Below are 20695 nucleotides of genomic sequence, written 5' to 3'. Positions count from 1 at the left end.
TGTCCATCTTGTCTTTTGAACATGTGTAGTAAGTAAGTAAGTATAAATCATTGTTATTTGTGTGGCCACAGAGGCACCAGGTAAACCAGTGGGTCCACTGGAGGCGGTGGACATCCAGAAAACGTCAATCCAGGTGCAGTGGAAAGCGCCGGAGAAGGATGGAGGGTCACCCCTCACTGGCTACCTGCTGGAATACAAGGAGGCCAAGCGACTCAAGTGGACCAAGGTGGCCACTCTTCCACCTGACACCACCACACACCTGGTGGGTCACATTGACTTTTCCAGGATTAGAGAGTTGTCCAGCTTCTGTGGTTCATAATTGTCATGACTGCTCATTCCATCCACGAGAAAAAACAAGATCGTGTTACCTTACTCCTTCAGTCTTTGTAGTGGCTTCTGGTCAACTCTTACTCCCTGAGTCTTTGTAGTGGTCAACTCCAGAGTTGAATACAAACTTTCCATTCCTTGTCATGCTTTCCTGTCTGACTCCACTCCAGTATACATGTCTGACCTGCTTCACATCTCCACCTCAGGTAGACATCTTTGTTCATCTGCTGGCACGAGATATCTGGATGAGCCACTCACAAAAATATCTTTTGGATATAAAGGTTTTTCCTTCACTGTCCCACAAGGGTGGAACTGTCTGTCTGTCAACATATAATCCAGTTACCCTTTGCTTTCAGAATACATTTTAAAACTCGTCTTTCAAAACTTCCTGTCTTCTGCCTAATTACTTGCATCAACCATGCTTAGGTTTTTGCTGCCTTTATTGTTTTGGGGGTTGGTGTGTGTGTGTGTGTGTGTGTGTGTGTGTGTGTGTGTGTGTGTGTGTGTGTGTTTTGTGTTTACTGTGTGTGTGTTAAGGGAAGGTTTTGCTGATGGCATGTTGTCATATTGTCCAGGTACCCAAGCTGATGGAAGGTACAGACTACCAGTTCCGTGTGACGGCCATCAACAAAGTGGGAAGCAGCAAGCCTCTGGACTCTGATGTCTTCACTGCCAAGAGTCCATTTGGTACGGCCTCAAACAGTTAGGACACATGATAAACGTGAGACTGTCTTGAAAGGAGCATAACTTTCAGAATAGGACAACAGCTGTGAGAACACAATGATAGATTTTATAATGTAATAACGGGTGATAAATGTGAGAACATGGCAATGAGAAATAATTGCAAACACAGCATACAAAGAAGAAGATTTTTAGAAATGCATTGTGTTGATTTAAGTTATTAACTATGGTAAAGTGACGCTAATGAAGTTAACTTGTGCAAATGAGTCTGTGTTTTGAAAGTGCTTAGAGTTTGGTCACTGATGGAATTAACTTGTGCAAATGATTCTGTTTCTAAAATGCCCAGAGTTTGGTCTCTAACTGAAAATAGGTGCTATATAAGTATCAATAGTAATAAAGAAAAACAACGTATGATGATGGCAGACAAACCGTCAGCCCCTGGAGGTCCCCTGAAGATCTCAGACCTGACGGAGGACTCTGCCGTGCTGCACTGGGCCCCTCCACAGTCTGACGGAGGGAGCCCCCTCACCCACTACAACCTGGAGGTGCGAGACACTCGTCGCTCTACCTGGACCAAGGTGGCAGAGGTGAAGCCCACCGACACCCAGTACACTGTGGGTAACCTGTCCCTGGACAAGGAGTACCTGTTCCGGGTGGTGGCTGTGAACGCCGAGGGGGAGAGCCCACCACTCAGCTCTTCCACCCCTACTGCTCCCGTCAAGAAACTCAGTACGTGATCCTGAGGGAGTTTGGGTGTTGTTAAACTAGTGTGTTTATTTGTGTGTGTGTGTGTGTGTGTGTGTGTGTGTGTGTGTGTGGCAGGAGGGGAGGGTGTGTTAATCTGTGGAGAGAAAAGGAGGAGGAGGGAATCTATGCTGTCACTGATTCAGGTCTGCTACATTTAGTGAAGAGAGATTTATTTCAATGCATATGCACACACACACACACACACACACACACACACACACACACTCACAGACACACACACATGCATACACACATGCATACAAGCACATACACAAACAACACATACACACATGGTAAAAAAACACCATTTGTTGTCAGATGTACCCAGCGAACCCAGGTGTACACACATATGCATATGCACACACTCACATACACACACACACAAATATATATGTATGCGCACATGCAAACACACACACACACACACACACACACATGCAGGCACAAATTATAAAAAACACTGAATATGTTTTCAGGTGTACCCAGCGAACCAGGGTCGGTCCATGTGCGCAAAGTGGGGAAGAACTTCGCCGACATCGAATGGACTGCCCCCAAGTCTGATGGTGGGGCAAAGATCAACGTGTACCGGGTGTACAAGTCCCCCACTCTGCCCCCCATTTGGGAAGAGGTGGCTAAGGTCAGTGTACAGCCCTGCTTTCTCTTTCAGTTAATACACAAATATCAGATTGACTAAAATGATTTTGGCCGTCATGTAGAAAACATGTACCAATTTGTGCCACATTAGATGCTGCTGCATGGGCATCTAAATAATACCATGCTTTGTCAATGTATCAAGAACCAGGCCCTTCTCCACTAGAGGCCAGAAAGAAGTGTTTTCCTTTCTCTGTGGTTGATTCATTGCTGTTTGCCTCTCTGTCTGCCTTTCCTCCTGTTTCTGTCTTTGTTGGAAATTGTGGTGAAGATGATGAATGAAAGGGGCAAACTGCTCAGTGCTGTGACAAACATACATTGATCCTGTAGGTGGGGAGATGAAGACACATGTTCGTCATTTGTTTTGTTATGCATGTTTCCAAGCTGTCATTCTTTACTGGAAAGTCAGTAGAACAGTAAACATTCTCAAACTGACCCATTTTTTAACTGGCACAGATCACAGACACACCATTTTTTTTAGCAGAAGGTATTGGTTTTTCCTGTGATGTTAAGTTATGACATTAATGTTCAGGTGAAAATGATGGGGGTGATTAAAAGACTAGTCAAGACATGAAGAAACACCCGGTTGATGGTTTATCATTCAATGTTTTGTCGTTGTTTTTATTGTTATCATCATTGTCATTGTTATGATGACAGGTGAAAGGCTTTGAAACCACCTGCAAGGTGGGTGACCTGACAGAGGGATCAGAATACCTGTTTGGTGTGGCTGCTGAGAATGAGGTCGGCATTGGTGAGGTGAAAGGCACAGATACCTTGGTCAAGGCAGCAAAACCACTTCGTAAGTTCGTTTTACATTTGGGACATTACTAGTTTTGTTTATGTGACAGATTGCAGCATATATGCATGTATGTACAGTCTAAGCTAAATATTTTAAAGTCTTCTTTTTTGTTGTGTAAAGACACAGAAATGGAGTGAGATAAAGTGTGGTTTCTGTATGTGGTGAAATTTGATGCAGTGATGGCAGTCCTGTAGATGAGGGAGAGGAACATTACATAACATTGGGAAAATGTCAGCTCTTTGGCTCCACATTGGAGATTGTGCATGTGTTTGTGGTTTGAGAAATGAGACAAATATTCATAAACTGAATGCAGTGTTTGTACTTTTCAAAGAAAATAATTCTTTCTCTTGTGGGTACTCATGACATACTTCCCAGATATTTTGTTTGCGCTTCAGGAAATGCCCTCAGAATCCAGAGGTACTGATGTTAATGCATCTGGTCTGTGCTGCACTTGCAGAAAAACCATCAGAGCCTGAGGGGCCACTGGAACTGGTGGACCACACTCGTGACAGCCTCACCCTGTCCTGGGGCCCCAGCCAGTCAGACGGTGGATCCCCCATCCTGCATTATGTGTTGGAGCGTCGGGAAGGCTGGAAGACATCATGGACCAATCCCATCAAGGTGCAGCCTGAAGGAGAGAAGCTGACGTGCTGTGTGCCCAACCTGAAGGAAGGCCAGGACTACCACTTCCGGGTCTTCGCAGAGAACGCTGTGGGTGCTTCACGGGCGCTTGAGACAGAGACTGCGTACAAACCTCGCTCACCATTCAGTGAGTACCTTGACCATAGTGGGTGCTGGAGTGAATCAGTTAATTATGTGAACTGATATAGTTAGTTATAAACACATGAGTATGGTACACCCAGCTGAGGTTGGTAGAAAAGGGTTGTGCGTGTCTTTTTTTTCCCTATTCTAGTTTTCTTCCTATCTTCTAAGTATCCATTGTGTTATTAAGAAATGTTATAAAAACATTTTAAAATGAAATGAAATAAAATAAAAGAAGAAAAGGGGTGGTCAGGAAAGGGACATGGAAAAGCCATAAACAGAAAAAAATCAAGCAGAATAATGATATAAAAGAATTGACCACTTCTATTTGTATCAGCGCTTCCACGTTGCTCTTTTTCATTCCTGATGTGAATCGCAGAAATTGTTGAGTATATTCGAAATACCTCGATATTTGATTTATCTTCCTTTATTTGAAAGACCTCAATATTTAATTATCTTCCATCTTCTGTTTTCTATGACACTAGTGCTCCTCAATCCAACAAAGATATCAATATGTAGTGCTGAATTGTTAAAAACATGGGGTTGTTGATGGTGATTGAAGCAGACGTTTTTTCCATGAAGTGATCATTGATGTTGGAACATGGCAGGCAGACAGGTGAATGTGCAGTCTACATATAGGTCATCATTATGAGAGAAAGCCAGGACCAGTGCTGATGTTCCTGCTTCTGGATCTTCTGTGCAGAGAGAAAAATGGCTGTGTAATAGCCAGGCTTTCATGGTGGAATGTTGGCATTATAAATGGGTTTGAGAAATGGGTGTAGTGATTCATGGATATACATCTGTGTTCTAAACAGGAAAGGGAAAAGCATGGCAGACATATTTGCATGGTTTATCTCATGCACAATTTTATTTTAGTTCTTTTTATTTCAGTGTAATGTTTGCTAACAATAACAGCATCATAATACATGTTTTAAGCACAGGTTGTTGTCTTTTTTTTTTTTTTTTTTTTTCAAAATGCACTTTTTTGTATCATATGCACTGCATGTGTATTATATGAGCTGTTTATGATGACACTTATGACTGGCATTTATTTGCTTTTCTAAGCAACTGTCAGCATGTGTGCGTCATGGTCAGCATGCACATTGCTATGTTGGTATGGAAAAAAAGCTTCCACTGGCTTCAGTTAAGCTTGTGCTTTTTACACAATACACACATTTTACAGCCAATGTGTATTATACAGGTACATATATTTTCATTGGGCATGCGAGCACTAATGTGCGTATACTCACGCACACACATACACACGCACGCGCATGCACACACACACACACACACACACACACACACACACACATACTCAAACCCCATCTGTCAAACCAGAAAGTTCTGTACTCACAGCAAAAGATTGTCTTTCTCAGCAATGACGTCTAACCTTGCTGCTTGAGCATGTTGTATCATCAGTCTTGTGCTAACCTTCACTGCAGAGGTGCCCTCAGCCCCTGAGGGGCCCATTGAGTACACGGAGGTGCTGGCCACCTCTGTGGTGGTTCAGTGGAAAGCGCCCAAGGACTCCGGGGGTCTGCCCCTCCTGGCCTACCACCTGGAGCGGAGAGACAAGAAGTATTACACCTGGATCAAGGTGGACCAGACCAAGCCAGGCATCACGTCCTACTGCGTGCAGAACTTGGTGGAGGGCAACGAGTATGTGTTCCGGGTGTTTGCCGAGAACCAGGAGGGCCTGAGCGCTCCCCTGGAGAGCACGCAGTCTGTGTTGCTCCGCCGACCTCCAGGTTGTTGCCATGGCGATGTCACCATGATTCTTTTGAGTCACTTATATAGAATAAAGGCCTGTCTTAAAATTGCTAATGTGTCGTTTTAACGATAATCTTTCTTTACACTTGTTTGTTGCGCATACAATATTTATTTCATTTTTATTAAAGCACCATTAACTGTTGTTGAGCTCATGCATTTTGTGTCACTTAGGCCTGTCTTATAATGCTAATATGTCATTATAACAATAATGTTTCTTTATACTCATTTGTTGCACAAAATCGTTTTTTTATTCATAATCTATTTTCATCTAAGCACCATTAACTGTCGTTGAAGTCATGCAATGCATTCTTTAAATTCAGCTGATTGTTTTTAACACAGATTATTTTTTAAGTTAAAGCCATTTAAACTAACAGACATTCCTATCATATTTTTTCTTTTTGTCTGTTGCACTGAATGTTGCTGCACAGTTAAGCATAGCAAAGTCATAATCTAAACTGAGTCATATGTTGCTTAATTTGACATGGCATGGATTGAATTTATCAGTTGAAAAGCATGGGATGGCAACAAAAAGTGTTCAGAATGCAGTGGATGTGTTTGTTTCTTTATTTTTTACATCATATCTCACACATCACTGTGTTGTAGCAGAATGTTGGAATGCATGTAATCTCAAAAACAACTTTTTATCTACCATTGGCTCAGTGTAAAGTATTCATATTTTATCTGTCCTAACACACCAGAGCATCCTTTTTACATTTAATTTTGACAGGATATCCACACCTTGCGGAAGATGAGAGTGATATGGATTGCTGTGTAGTGACCATGTGTCTGTCTCCTGTCCCCCAGAACCCCCCTCAGTGCCTGTTGGCCCTGTCCGCTTCAGCGACATCCAGGCCACCTCCCTCACTCTGGACTGGCTTCCACCCAAAGACGATGGTGGCACGCCCATCACAGACTACACAGTCTACATGTCTGAGGACGGAGGAGAGTTCCAACAGCTGGGACAGGTGGAGGGCAAGAAGACCAAGATGAAGGTGAAGGACTTGAAGACCGACACTACCTACGTGTTCAGGGTGTGTGCTGTCAACAAAAAGGGTGACAGCAAACCGCTGGATTCCGACACTGTGGTACCCAAGAGACAGCCAGGTAGCTGCATTTCCTACTGTTATTTTTCTGTCTAAGGTCTTATTTAGCTTGCAATAACATGATCAGAAGTTTGATGGTGATGTATTCTCCATATGTTTGTAAATCAACGTGCATTTGTTTAGCAGAGACAGGTTTCTTTCTGTTTTTTTGTATAATAATGTGATGCATTTATAAGATTCACTTTCAGATTCTGGACCATTGAAGCTCCTTGTGTGGGGGATATTGATGCTCTGGTAGTACTGCAATGAATGTGGCTTTGGGCAGAAATCCCACTAGGATCAGGGGATCAGAAAGTCTGAACACTTCTGATGTGAAGTCAGCATCCCAGACACTGACCCCTGGCGTGTGTGTGTGTGTGTGTGTGTGTGTGTGTGTGTGTGTGTTTGTTTGTTTGTTTGTTTGTTTTGTATGTGTGTGTGTGTGTGTGTGTGTGTGTGTGTGTGTGTGTGTGTGTGTGTGTGCAGAGCCTCCATCTCGACCTCAGGGTCCCATCAAGGTGCTCACAACGACCAAGACATCAGCCACCATTGAATGGCAACCACCAGAAGATGATGGCGGCCTACCTTTGACATCTTACGTCATTGAAAAACGTGAGTTCCCCCGGACAACATGGAGCCGAGTGGACAAGATCAGCCCTGAGAAAACCTCTCTCTGCTGTCAGAACCTGACCACAGGCTCTGACTACTTCTTCCGTGTGACGGCAGAGAACAAGGCAGGACCCAGTCCTCCACTGGAGATGGACAAACCGGTCAAGATCAAGAGTCCGTTTGGTAAGTCCATGCAGATTCATTGGATCACTTTGTGTTGATACATCTGATTTCTTGTAGTGGATACAAAGCTGTCTCACAACTTATACTGCATCAAACTGTTTGCAGTATTAAAAATTCAAAATCCAAATTCCTAATTTTTCTTCCCTCTTTTCCACCCCCAGAATTGAATACAGGTCATTATATATGTCCTGGATCATTTACAAGAATAATCACATGACTGACAACTTGAATGTTTTGATAAATGATTGATGTAGAGAAAGAGAACCCTTATGTTACTGCTTTGATTGATTTGATATAAATGGAACAAAAGAGTTTTATTTTTAAAGAATGTTTTTAAAAGCATGATGAGCACAAAACATGAGAGTGATTACCCAGATGGTCCTGTTCTGTTGGTGCAGACGTGCCATCAGCCCCTGTGAGTCTGCGTGTCACAGACGTCACTGACAAGTCTGCCCAAGTTTCCTGGAGCCCCCCTGACAGTGATGGCGGCACTCCTATCACCTCCTACATCGTGCAGACCCGTGTCATTCCTCGCTCCACCTTCACCACCGTGGAACAGACCTCTGACCTGAGCGTGACCTTGACAGGGTTAGCTCCTGACAACCAGTACATGTTGCAGATCTTTGCTGTCAATGCTGAAGGTCAAAGTCAGCCCCTGGTGTCCAAGGAACCCATCTGTCCACAGAGAATCCTCAGTGAGTAACGGTTCTTTGGTTTTCCCTTTTCATTGAGATCCTGAGTGACTTTGTTTTTTTCTCTCGCTTTTTTAAGTGTTCTGTCTGTCATGTGTAACTCTAAAATTTGAGTGCTTTGTTCACAATTTATTTATCATAATTTGATTGATTGCAATTCTTACTATATCTATCATCTTAAAAAAAAATCTGAATGATCAGGAAGCATAATCCAAAGGTGTATTAATTTGGACAGTGTAAGGGATTTCCGTGTGGTTACCTTGCCAGCTGGGGTAATGATTCTTTGTAACCAATTAAGCATTTCACATTTTTTGAGAATCTGGGTAAACCATATGCACATATGCATATCATTTTGATCGTGACGCCGGTAGCATGATGAAGAATTTTAGACTATATCGCTACCACTACACATCCTACAAATATTCCATTGTGTTTAGGTGTGCCTGACACCCCTGCCTCCCTGCTGGTGAAGAATGTCACCAAGGATGGACTGACACTAGAATGGAGTCCTCCTGCAAACGATGGAGGATCCAGGGTTCGGCGCTATGTGCTGGAGAAGTCCCTTCAGGGCTCAGACACATGGGAGAAAGTGGCCACGGTAGACAGCTACAGGACCCAGCATGGTGTGTCAGACTTGGAGTGTGAGAAGGACTACGTGTTTGCTGTGTCTGCAGAGAATGATGTGGGAACCAGTGCCAGGCAGCTGACAGCCAAGCCTATCCGACTGGAGAAACCCATCTGTGAGTGATTTCCTGGGATAGGTGTGCATGCATGCACAGGGCATAGTCCACACAGACTTTAACAGCATAGCTATTAGACAATGTATAGATCTCACCTCTGTGAGTGATTCCCTGTGACAGGTGTGTATGTAGAGGACATTGTCCACACAGATGTTGCTCAACAACTTTGGTGACAGTGTGGCACATAGCAACATACAGACTAAAGAGATATTTTATAGCTCTGTGGGTGTTTTCCTTTTTTTCTTCTTTTTTTATCTTATCTTTGTTATCATACCTTTAACGATGCCAGTTCAATGTCCCTTCCCCACTGCTCCTGATGATTCTCCCATACACATCCACACCCAGGTTCATCTGCTGCAGTCTTAGTGCTGCCAGTCCACAAGGAGCTATGTATTCTGTGTTGTCATTTATTATTTCAACAGAAGAAGTATTCTGATGGCTCTGGGTATCGGCAACTTACTTTTAATATAATGCACTCATGAAAATATATAGAGATGACAAATATTCCTACACAGTATTAAATACCTGGCATGAATCATAGTATTATATATCTGGTGGCATGAATTAAAGTAAACTACCAATAGTGTAGATGTACAGACAAAAAATAGGAATATAATTGAATGTATCATGATGTCCACATTGTCAAATAACTGGTTTACAGCCCGATACCAGTCAGTATAGAGATAACGAAGTATACCTTCACAATAATGTGTATCTTTTTCTTCATGAAGTATACCTTTACATTATGTCTTTTTCTTTCAGTCGCTCCATCTCCCCCTGTGGGCCCCATTGTGGTCTCAGACGTCACCAAGCACAGTGCCAAGGTGGCCTGGAAAGCCCCAGAGTCTGACGGGGGATCCCCTGTCACACACTACGCTGTGGAGAAGCGTGAGTCATGGAAGACCAGCTGGACCCCAGTGGAGCGTGTCCCCAGTGACCGTCTGACCTGCGACCTTCAGAAACTGCAGGAGGGTCAGGACATTTGCGTCCGGGTCAAGGCTGAAAATGTGGCAGGCCAGTCCAAACCTCTGGAATGTGAACACACCATCACACCCAAGAGTCCATACAGTGAGTGATCAATGGCATTATCATCATCATCATTGTTATTTTAATGAATTTAATGAATTCTCAGCATAAACTGCTGTAAACAGAACCATCATAAATACAGACTTTAAGCTTCTGTATTCCTTTATTTACTGAAGATTGGATTGTTGTGTAAAATTCACCTCAATGAATAGATTATCAGAAATTACAGTTTTATTGCTTTCTTTTTTTCTTTTTTTTTTCCTGAGCATGATTTTTAGAAAGTATTAATGGTGATTAATGGAATTTGATGGTAATGCTTGAAAATAAAACAAGAATTTTCCCTTTTTTTAGGTACTGAGTGTGGAGGGTGTTATTCACATCAAATGTCTCTCCTGTGTGACAAATGTGTGTGCATTTGTGTGTGTGTACAGAGAAGCCATCAGCCCCAGAATCCTTGGTGGCAGCAGACGTGTCAGAAACCTCTGCATCACTCAAGTGGCAGCCACCAGCAAGCGATGGAGGTCTGCCCATCAAGTCCTACACTGTGGAGCGCCGTGACAAGCGCTGGGGGTCATGGGTCAAGGCCGGCACCACCAAGGGCACGGTCACCACGATCGATGTGGACAACCTGGTTACAGGGCAGGAATACTGCTTCCGCGTGACAGCAGAAAATGAGGAGGGCTCGAGTCCTGCCACTGAGATGAAGGAGACCGTCAGACCGACCAGAGAGCCTAGTGAGTGTTTACATAGAGACCTCCACCCCTCTCCCACCCCTCTCCCACACCATCACTTCTCACTCACAAGCACATGTATGCCTGTGCATCTTTGCCATGATAATGTCAGACTGACTGTGATGCTTCACTTCAGTGTCCTGATATCTATTCAGCTAGGTTCCTGATGAATGCACACATAGGGAGGGACCTTTTGTCATAATATTTCAGTCTCATCAGACATTGAGTACACAGTTATAACCCTTTGTCTTCCCACCCTCCATGTCTTGAGAATGGTGGGTCATTATGGTTAACAGAATTATACCACAAGCAAATAATTTAACTTGCACAAACTAGATGGAGAAACACACACCCCAAACATGAATAAACAGACACCCTAAGCGTTATAAATAAACAAACTTGAAACAAACAAATGGACAGCCAGTTGAACAACCACAAAACAAGTGACCAATGTGCCAGTCCCCATGTGATAACAAAAACCTGTGGCTGTTCACAGCGGCTCCAGAACCACCAACTGGACCAGTCTACTTCAGCAACATCGAAGCCACTAGCGTCGTCCTGGAGTGGCGTCCGCCTCGCGATGATGGCGGTGCCCCAATCACCAACTACCGCATAGAGGTGTCGCAGACGCAGGACACATGGACAGAGGTGACACTGGTGGAGGGAGATGTCACCAAGGTCAAGGCCAAGGACCTGACGACAGATGTCAAACACTATTTCTGCATATACGCCATCAACAAGGCTGGGACCAGCAAGCCTCTGAAGTCAGACGGGGTTGTGCCACAGAGAGCTGTCGGTAAGTGCAACAGTAGTTTTCAGCACTTGGTGCAATGTTCTGCACACCTGAACACACTGTATTCATTGAAATGAAACTGCCTTCATAAAACTAATACATCAGTTTTCATAAACATGAAGCATCTGTATTTGTGTGATCCTTAATGCTGTGTTTATGTTATAATTTTATGTCATTATTATTAATCTTGTATATAATTTAGTTGTCTTTTTTTGTTTGTTTTTAATACAGCAGATGTGTAGCATATTTCAATCAGTCAACACACTTTGACACCTCCTTAAAACTGAAAACAGAAACTTTTGTAATAAATTGTTGCTCAACAGTAAGTGTGTTTGTGTTGTCCAGGACCACCTGGTAAACCGATGGGTCCCCTGGAAGCTGTGGCCACCACCCGAGACTCTGTCACTCTGGAGTGGAATCCACCCAAAGACGATGGCGGCTCTCCCATCACTGCTTACATCATTGAGAAACGGGAAGCCATGCGCATGACATGGAACCGAGCCGACAAGACCACTGACGACTCCACCACAAAGACGGTGAAGGGTCTGGTGACAGGAGACGAGTTTTACTTCCGTGTGGCAGCTGTCAACAAGAAAGGCACCAGTGAGTTCCTGGAGATGCCACGCCCTGTGGTTGTCAAGAGTCCGTTTGGTGAGTTACTTCTGTCAGCAATTTTGTCTTGACACTGCTGGTTCTGTTGCTAGGGTATAGACTGAAACAGTTGCTTGTATATATATATATATATATATATATATATATATATATATATATATATATTCTGTATCTATCTATATCTATCTATATATCTCTCTGTCTGTCTGTCTGTCTGTCTGTCTCTCTCTCTCTCTCTCTCTCTCTATATATATATATATATATATATATCTATCTCTCTCTCTCTCTCTCTCTCTCTATATATATATATATATATGTATGTTCTTATTTTTTTTTATTTATGATACAGTCTGTTGTGTTGTATCATGTAGTTGGAAATACTGCCTGAATCAGCTTTGTCTGCTGTTTATCAAAACTGCTTGCTAGTATCCGCTATGTCTTATGTAAGGGTATAGTCAGGTGTTGTTTTTTTTTACAGATAAGCATTGAAATTATCAAAACAGAGAACAAAGTTAACATTTCTGTCTGTTGTGCTAAGATACAGCAGCACAAAGAGGACATACAATAACTGATACTCTGAAGAAGAGGATGTTAATGATGACTGTGTTCTGAAAGACAAAGCCCAGTCATCAAGAGCAGACAGAGACACAGGTGTTGCACCCAGTCTATAGTGTCCAACAATGACTGTGTGGTCCTGTCACAGAGATGTGTTGCACTATGCCTACAGATGTCCCCTCACCGCCCCAAGCACCACTGAAAATCCTGAGAGTGACAGAAGATTCAGCAGACCTGGAGTGGGGACCATCGGAGTACGATGGAGGCACTCCCATCCTGCAGTATTCCATCGAGATTCGTGAGTCTCGCAGAACCACGTGGGGACGTGCAGGTGTGGTGGATGATCTGACAACCAAGTACACCGCCAGGAACCTGGTTGTTGGCAATGAGTATTCCTTCCGTATCCGTGCCATCAATGCTGAGGGCGAGAGTCAGCCACTTGATGGACAAGAGACCGTCATCCCTCGCAAGAAAACAGGTCAGAATCACTACCCCCACCATTCACAAATCAGATTGATAAGTCTTTCATTCAGTCAATCAGTTAACCAATCCAGAAGTGCAAAAATTTCAGACTTCTTTGAGTACAGAGCAAACAACACTTTCAGACAGTGTTAGGAAAAAGGTGTGTGTGTGTGTGTGTGTGTGTGTGTGTGTGTTTTAGAGACAAATAGAGCTCACAGCCAATTTTTTATCTTCACACCATTCTGTCTGTGATATTTCAGAGGTGTCCCGACCCCCATCCAAACTGACTGTCACCAAGACCTTGGAAGATGGCGTGACACTGGAGTGGAGATCGCCCACCAATGATGGAGGAGCTCGCATCACAGCCTACCATGTACAGGCCAAAGAAGACGAGCCTGATGCCAGCTGGCAAGATGTGGGCAAGGCAGACGGCTATGACAACAGACTGACGGTCAGCGGACTGGAGCCTGGCAAAAACTACAAGTTTGCTGTGCGCGCCCTGAACGAGAATGGCTTGAGTGAGCCATGTGAAACAGAGAAGTCAGCTGCACCCAAAAAGCCTGTCAGTAAGTAGCATTTATGTCTTGTACAAGAGGGAGGAGAAGAGGGAGGGGGAAAAAGAGAGAAAGAGAGAGAGAGGAAAATAGAGCAAATTTGAAGAAACATTAAAGTGATTTATGGTTTTGTACAGCACTAATTTTGATACAGTATTTCAGTCAAAAGTCTACCCCTCTGTTTGCCCAGAACCGCCCTCTCCTCCTGAAGACCTGCAGGTGACAGAACTTCGCCGTGACTCTGTGATGATTGGCTGGAAACCCAGTGAGAGCGATGGTGGTGCCCCCATCACCAACTACATCATTGAGAAGCGTGAGTGCTGGAAGACCTCATGGGCTCACGGGGACCGTGTGCGTGGTGGAGTGACCTCAGCAGAGGTCATGTACTTACAGGAGGGTACCTCTTACAACATCCGTGTCATGGCAGAGAACATGGCCGGATTGTCAGAACCAGCTGAACTGGACGAAGCTGTTATTCCCAAGAGTCCATACAGTGAGTGAGATACTGATTTCTTGTTTCTGTTGGGTCTTATTCCTGTTTTTGTCTGGTCACTCAAGTTTTGCTTTTAGATTTCACATTCCTATTTTGTTTTTTGTTTCAACACTTTAATTTAGTCTTTAGACTTTCCTCTTTTTTATGCTATTGGATCAACTTTAAATTTCTTTTCTGTAATAGTAATGTCAGTTCATTTGACATATTTTTGATGTCAGCATATTTTTCTATTGTCATCACTGCCTCCAGTGGTTAGTTGACATTGCATTCATAACCATGATCAGCACACTGATATCCAAAAATAAGTGACAGTCCACAGAGATCTGTCAACAACACCAACATTAGTCACAGGTCAGCACATTGTCTTACATTTGATTCAGATATTGTACCATCAATGCCATTATTGACCCCTTGTCTTACATATGATTCAGGTATTGTACCGTCAATGCCATTATTGACCCCTTGTCTTACACATGATTCAGATATTGTACCATCAGTGCCATTATTGACCCCTTGTCTTACACATGATTCAGGTATTGTACCATCAATGCCGTTATTGACCCCTTGTCTTACACATGATTCAGGTATTGTACCATCAATGCCATTATTGACCCCTTGTCTTACACATGATTCAGATATTGTACTGTCAATGCCATTATTGACCCCTCGTATTACATATGATTCAGATATTGTACTGTCAATGCCATTATTGACCCCTCGTATTACATATGATTCAGATATTGTACTGTCAATGCTGTTATTGACTCCTTCCCCACCCACTGGATGTTGGTAATCACAGAAGCTCACCAATCTGTGTACAGAAGCGCCATCAGCGCCTGTGGGCCCCTTGGAGGTGACGAGCGTGGACAGCCAGTCAGCCACCCTGCAGTGGAAGCCCCCAGAGGATGACGGTGGCCTGCCCATCAAGCGCTATGTGGTGGAGCGTCGTGAAACGAAGCGCCAGGCATGGGTGAAGGCCGACAGTGTGCGCGGCAGTGCCACCTCCTGCACTGTGGATCGCCTGATGGAGGGTGGCCACTACGTGTTCCGTGTCTCTGCTGAAAACGATGAGGGTACCAGTCCTCCACTGGAGTCAGATGCCCCAGTGACCTGCAGGAGAGCAGCAGGTTGGTCTGGGGGTGTGGAAATAGTGTTTGGGTAAATGATATGTTGGAATCACATTTATTTTCCAAGTGCAGTTGTCCATTCAAAAGTTATGTCTTTAAGTTGTCCGACACTGGATTTTGTTCCTTTGTTCTTCTGTTGGAAGTGTTATTTTTACTTTTTGACTTTGGGTTATATTCTTCGAAGTTTGTCAAATGAAAAGATTCCTTGATGGTCTGGTGCTTTAGTCCTTTATGTAGTTGTTATTTTCTTTTCTGTGTTGGATGCCTTCAGCATGGGAAACCAGGAGGAGTTCAGTCAGCAGGAAGAGCAGTTAATAAGTGGTTAATTTCATTCAGTGCTCTCAATTGCTCCCCTTGTTTGTAACATTGGTATAGAAGTTGGTGTTCTTGTCCTTGTCAGGGAGATCCAAATCATGTGGAAGCATTGTGTGTTTCAGAGAAACCTGGTCCTGTCTCCGGCAAACTGCGAGCCAGCAAAGTTGGTCAGGACAGCGTCACTCTGGACTGGTTGCCTCCCCTGGATGATGGAGGCTCTCCACTCACAGCATTCATCATAGAGGCCATGGACAGCAAGTCCAAAGACTGGTCAGTGTCTGAGCTTTACTCTGTGTGTGTGTGTGTGTGTGTGTGTGTGTGTAACTATGAGGACATGATGGGATGATGTGTGGACTGAGCTGTGAGAGTCAGACCTTCCCAACACCCTGTGTGGATGGTGTTCAGGTCAACGGTGGCCGAGGTCAACCCTGAAGCGTCACGCCACACCATCAAGAACCTGACGGAGGGCGAGGAGTACTTGTTCCGCATCAGTGCACAAAATGCCATCGGTCGTAGCAAGCCTGTGGAACTGGACAAGAGTGTCACTCCTTCCAGACCCATTGGTAAGTGAATGTGTGTTCTTTCTAATGGTCTGAAAACTGCACCATTCAGTGATTCATGGATAAGAGAACAGAAAGCCTTATCACAGGATAAAACATTTATTGTTAATGTGTTAGTAAGTGGATTGAATATTTAAATTGATTGAATGGAACAATGCAAAGAATAGTCCACCATATCATCAGTTTGTTTCTGAATAGATGATAAGAGTCAACCAAATCTGGAATCTGGTGTGGTTGGCGAGTTAAGTGGAGGCAGTGGTCTTAAGAAATGTTTATTTGTCATTCAGAAGCAGCGTTGAGGTTTACTGATCATTTATCAATTTATCTTGCAGAGACTCCTGGTGCACCGAGAGGACCCCTTGTTGCAAAGAACGAAGGCAGGGACGCCATCACATTGTCATGGCAACCACCGCTGGATGACGGAGGCTCTCCCATCACAGGGTACATCGTGGACAAGCTGGATGTGCAGAGAGGCGGGTGGATGCGTGCTGCACGTGTGCCCGCTGACGCCACCTACCACACCTTGCCAGGATTGGTCAAGGGCCATGACTACAACTTCCGTGTGTATGCCGAGAACAAGGCAGGCGTGGGTCAGCCTCTGGACCTCAAGACTCCCATCAAAGCCAAGAGTGCTTTCAGTGAGTCCTGGTCGTCACATCTCACATCTTCTCATGGTTAATACAAACACATTGAAACATATAAAACTTAATTGGTTAGCCTGGTTGCATAATGTGTATTGATCAAACACAAGTCTTCACTGAAGTGTTATGCTTGTCACAGGACATAAACTGAATAGGTTCTTTAATTGCCTAAATTCAGTCCCAGATCATGCTTTTTGAAAAGTGATTCTTTTAGTCACTGTACACATCATTTTATTAGTCCTATTCTTTGGATCCACACAGTCGTAGAACACAGAATTTGTCTTTTTCAGTCCTATCCACTGTCTTTTTGTAGAATACAAAACTGCTGTTTTTAGTGATGCGCAAAGGTACTTTTCCCAATTCTGCACACACACGCACACATGCACACACACACACACACACACACACACACACACACACACACACACACACACACATGCCCATGCACACTCAAAAGAACATGTATTAAATTTCTACAGATGTCCCATACTGTAGCTCTGTGCATGTATGTTAAATGCCTGATTATTCTGCTCTCACACTCACACACTTACAATATCTCCAGATGTGCCCAGCAGTCCCAAGGACGTGGAAGTCACAGACATCCAGGAAGACTCAGTCATGCTCCAGTGGTCACCTCCCGACAGCAATGGTGGCCTTGACATCACCGGCTATGTGGTGGAACGTCGCGACGTTGGACGACAACAGTGGTCACGTGTGGGACAGACTGGTCCAGATGTCACCACTATCAAGGCCCGTAACCTGCTGGAGGGTCGACCTTACACCTTCCGTGTGATGGCGGAGAATCCAGAGGGCCTCAGTGAGCCAGCCACGATACTGAAACCAATCACCCCTGAACGACCAATCGGTGAGTGATCAAATTACAGTGTTTGATGTAACATCTTAGTGTGGCAATTGGATTTGGTTGCTGAAGGATACCATATTCACCTGTACATACTTAACTCTGTTTTTCACTTCATTTTTGCATGTGTACCTGACTTTATAATTCACTTCATAAATGGTTTCTTCATATATTATGTCATATTTATGTAACTCTATGCTTCATTTCTTTTGTTGACTTCATGTTTCACTCTCATTTTGCTGCATGTATAAAACATGTGTCATTGCTCTCCCCAACCAGAACCACCTGGTCCACCACAAGACCTGCAGGTCACAGACATCGACAAGGAGTCCTGTCACTCTGTCCTGGAAGAAACCGGCCAAGGAAGGTGGCGCTCCTGTCCTGTCCTACATTGTGGAGAAGCGTGACGGCAAGGCGGCCACCTGGTCGCGAGTGGCTGACACAGGATTCGCTACCCATGTCTTCAATGTTGACGGCCTGATCGAGGGCTATGAGTACTTCTTCCAAGTGAGGGCCAAGAACTCTGCAGGCGTTGGGGAGCCGGCCACACTGGAGGCACCTGTGGTACCTGCCAAGAGGAAAGGTCAGACTCAGCACTTCTCTCTCTGTGTGTACAGCTCTGGCGTTCATCTCTCTTGAAAATTTTGCGTGGAGACTGAGTAACTTCACAGTTTTGTTAAGAACCTGAAAAACTTTTGTGAATGAGTTGAGAATAAATTATTATATCAAGGATCTTTTTTATTTTTTATTTTTTTTTTTTTTTTTGCATGAGGGTCAGGCATGTATTGATTGCTATGTAGACGCTGGATTTTGCGTGACAGATTGTGTGAACCCCATTGCATCATTATACTGCTATATGAACATAAATTAGGCACTTGTCTTGTATAGGAATAGCAAGTGTCATTGATGTGAAACAAGAGCGCATCTTTTGTCTTCATTATATCTTCTGTTTTGTATGGATAATATTATGTATGCATGCTGATTTTTTCTTTACGGTTTGGTAGTGGTTTTGCATGTGAGCTGAAACTGGGCAGTCAGTGAAATGGCAATTGATGTATTACTGTTGACATATTTCAGACAAACCTACAACCCCAGTTGGACCTCTGGAGTGTACTGCAGCCACTGAAGACAGCGTTACATTGTCATGGGAACCTCCCGAGTCCAATGGTGGCTCTCCACTTACAGCATACATTGTGGAGAAGTCTGACGCTCGACGACCCCGATGGGTGCGTGTGGGCAAGGTTCCTGCTGACAATACTGCAGCAACAGTGGAAAGCCTGCTGGAGAATGTGGGCTACTTCTTCCGTGTGATGGCTGAAAATGCTGTGGGCGTCAGTCCTGCTCTGGAGAATGACGTACCCTTCAAGCCTAAGAGTCCTTACAGTGAGTCGGTCAGAGGGTGGTGGTTGTGTCTTTGTGACAAAGACACTGCTACATGTGTGTTTGTGCTTGTGTGTGTTGGTGTGTATTGTACATGTTTATTTTATTTTTTTTAATTAATTTTTTTTTTTTTTTTGCTGCCTCATCATCTGCACCATTTCAGTGGCATTACTCCCACGCCGCTCATTCAGATTCCCCCATACACGGCCACACCCGGGTTGGACCATACGTGTTTATTTTGTGTGCATATGGGTGGATGTGTATATATGTGTGTGTGCATGTGTGTGTGAATGTGAATGTGCAAGTGTATTTTCTTTTCTTATTTCATATGCAAATGGGTGGCTGTATGTGTATGTGAATATGCAAGTGTATTATTTTTTTGTCAGTTTGATAGGTGAATGTTCCAATAAGAAGAAATGCTGACAGTTGTACCGCTGTGTCCTTCAGACCCGCCATCCCGTCCAGAAGCCCCGATCAAGGCGCTGCAGATCACCCGTGACTCTGCCACCATCCAGTGGAAGCCTCCGCTGTCTGACGGCGGCTCTCCTCTCACTGGCTATGTGGTGGAGCGTCGTGAAGACGGACGACGAGGATGGATGTACTGTGGCCGCACAGACGCTGATGTCACCATCCTCACCTGCCCAGCTCTTACTGAGAACACCAGCTACTACTTCCGCGTGTATGCCGAGAACAAGTTTGGACGTAGTGAACCTCTGGAGTCTGAGTTCCCGATTGTGCCCAAGCGCATCTTTGGTGAGTGTGTATGTGTGTGTGTAAGTGTGCGTGTGTATGTGTGTGAATGTGTGTGTGTGTGGGGGGGGGTGTTTGTTGTTTGTCTCTGACATGCTTCACCATGAAACAAGTGGCTCAGCACAACAAAAAAAAAAAAAAAAAAAAATTGTTGTTTACTATGATCTTCTTTAACGGTGTAAAAACGAAAACTGTCTTTTAAACTCTTTTTCTCATTTTTACCTCATCTCTGGTTACAAATTTTTGACAGCTGTAATTTTGTTTTGAAAAATGAATTCCAAGCATTTTGAATCTGTAAAAAAAACATGAGAATTATGAGAATCATGAGAATTATTCTGTTGTGCTGAGTGACTGTTGGAGATGGTGGAGATGAGTGGCGTGGCAGCCTGTGTTTGTGGTGGGCTGTGGTGGATGAGAGGCTCGGCCCCCTTCTCAGATAGACCCCTTCCCATTTCCCCCACAGGGCAGTGAGTTCCCCCTCTGTCTGTAGTGGTCTCAGACTTTAGAGCGGGTGTAGTTGTGGTCTGAAGTACAGGCCACTACCAGTGTGTAAATGTCAGCGTCAGTGTAACCCCCAGTCTGGGTCCCTGCCCTTCATCTTCCCTGCCTCGCTGCCTAGTGTGGCTTCCACACTTGCATGCTTGGGGTATACATTCTTGGATATATATATATATATATATACATGCACAGTTACTTAATGAGATTAACACACACATGCACACATGTACACACGTGCGCGCGCGCACACACACACACACACAACATGCAAATACACACATACACATATATAT

The 20695-nt window shown here is 44.1% G+C and overlaps 1 protein-coding gene across 1 annotated transcript in view; it reads left to right on the top strand.

Annotated features, from left to right (window-relative positions):
* LOC143286927 (uncharacterized) overlaps positions 1-19089 on the top strand; it is a 242966-nt gene extending 223877 nt beyond the window's left edge. The window contains exons 157-181 of the mRNA XM_076594924.1: positions 72-262; positions 903-1014; positions 1432-1737; positions 2232-2392; positions 3064-3205; positions 3663-3974; positions 5413-5718; positions 6545-6844; positions 7309-7614; positions 8013-8309; positions 8744-9046; positions 9809-10114; positions 10504-10806; positions 11300-11599; positions 11942-12247; positions 12936-13241; positions 13486-13791; positions 13970-14272; positions 15094-15399; positions 15837-15984; positions 16120-16277; positions 16607-16912; positions 17478-17780; positions 18054-18357; positions 18852-19089. Of these exons, the coding sequence (XP_076451039.1) occupies positions 72-262; positions 903-1014; positions 1432-1737; positions 2232-2392; positions 3064-3205; positions 3663-3974; positions 5413-5718; positions 6545-6844; positions 7309-7614; positions 8013-8309; positions 8744-9046; positions 9809-10114; positions 10504-10806; positions 11300-11599; positions 11942-12247; positions 12936-13241; positions 13486-13791; positions 13970-14272; positions 15094-15399; positions 15837-15984; positions 16120-16277; positions 16607-16912; positions 17478-17780; positions 18054-18181 (6215 nt within the window). The 3' untranslated portion in view covers positions 18182-18357; positions 18852-19089. The remainder of the gene's footprint in view (positions 1-71; positions 263-902; positions 1015-1431; positions 1738-2231; positions 2393-3063; positions 3206-3662; positions 3975-5412; positions 5719-6544; positions 6845-7308; positions 7615-8012; positions 8310-8743; positions 9047-9808; positions 10115-10503; positions 10807-11299; positions 11600-11941; positions 12248-12935; positions 13242-13485; positions 13792-13969; positions 14273-15093; positions 15400-15836; positions 15985-16119; positions 16278-16606; positions 16913-17477; positions 17781-18053; positions 18358-18851) is intronic.
* Positions 19090-20695: the final 1606 nt, after the last annotated feature.

Source organism: Babylonia areolata, chromosome 1 (assembly GCF_041734735.1).
Source record: "Babylonia areolata isolate BAREFJ2019XMU chromosome 1, ASM4173473v1, whole genome shotgun sequence".
Lineage (NCBI taxonomy): Eukaryota > Metazoa > Mollusca > Gastropoda > Neogastropoda > Buccinidae > Babylonia > Babylonia areolata.
This window is presented reverse-complemented; position numbering and strand designations above follow the sequence as displayed.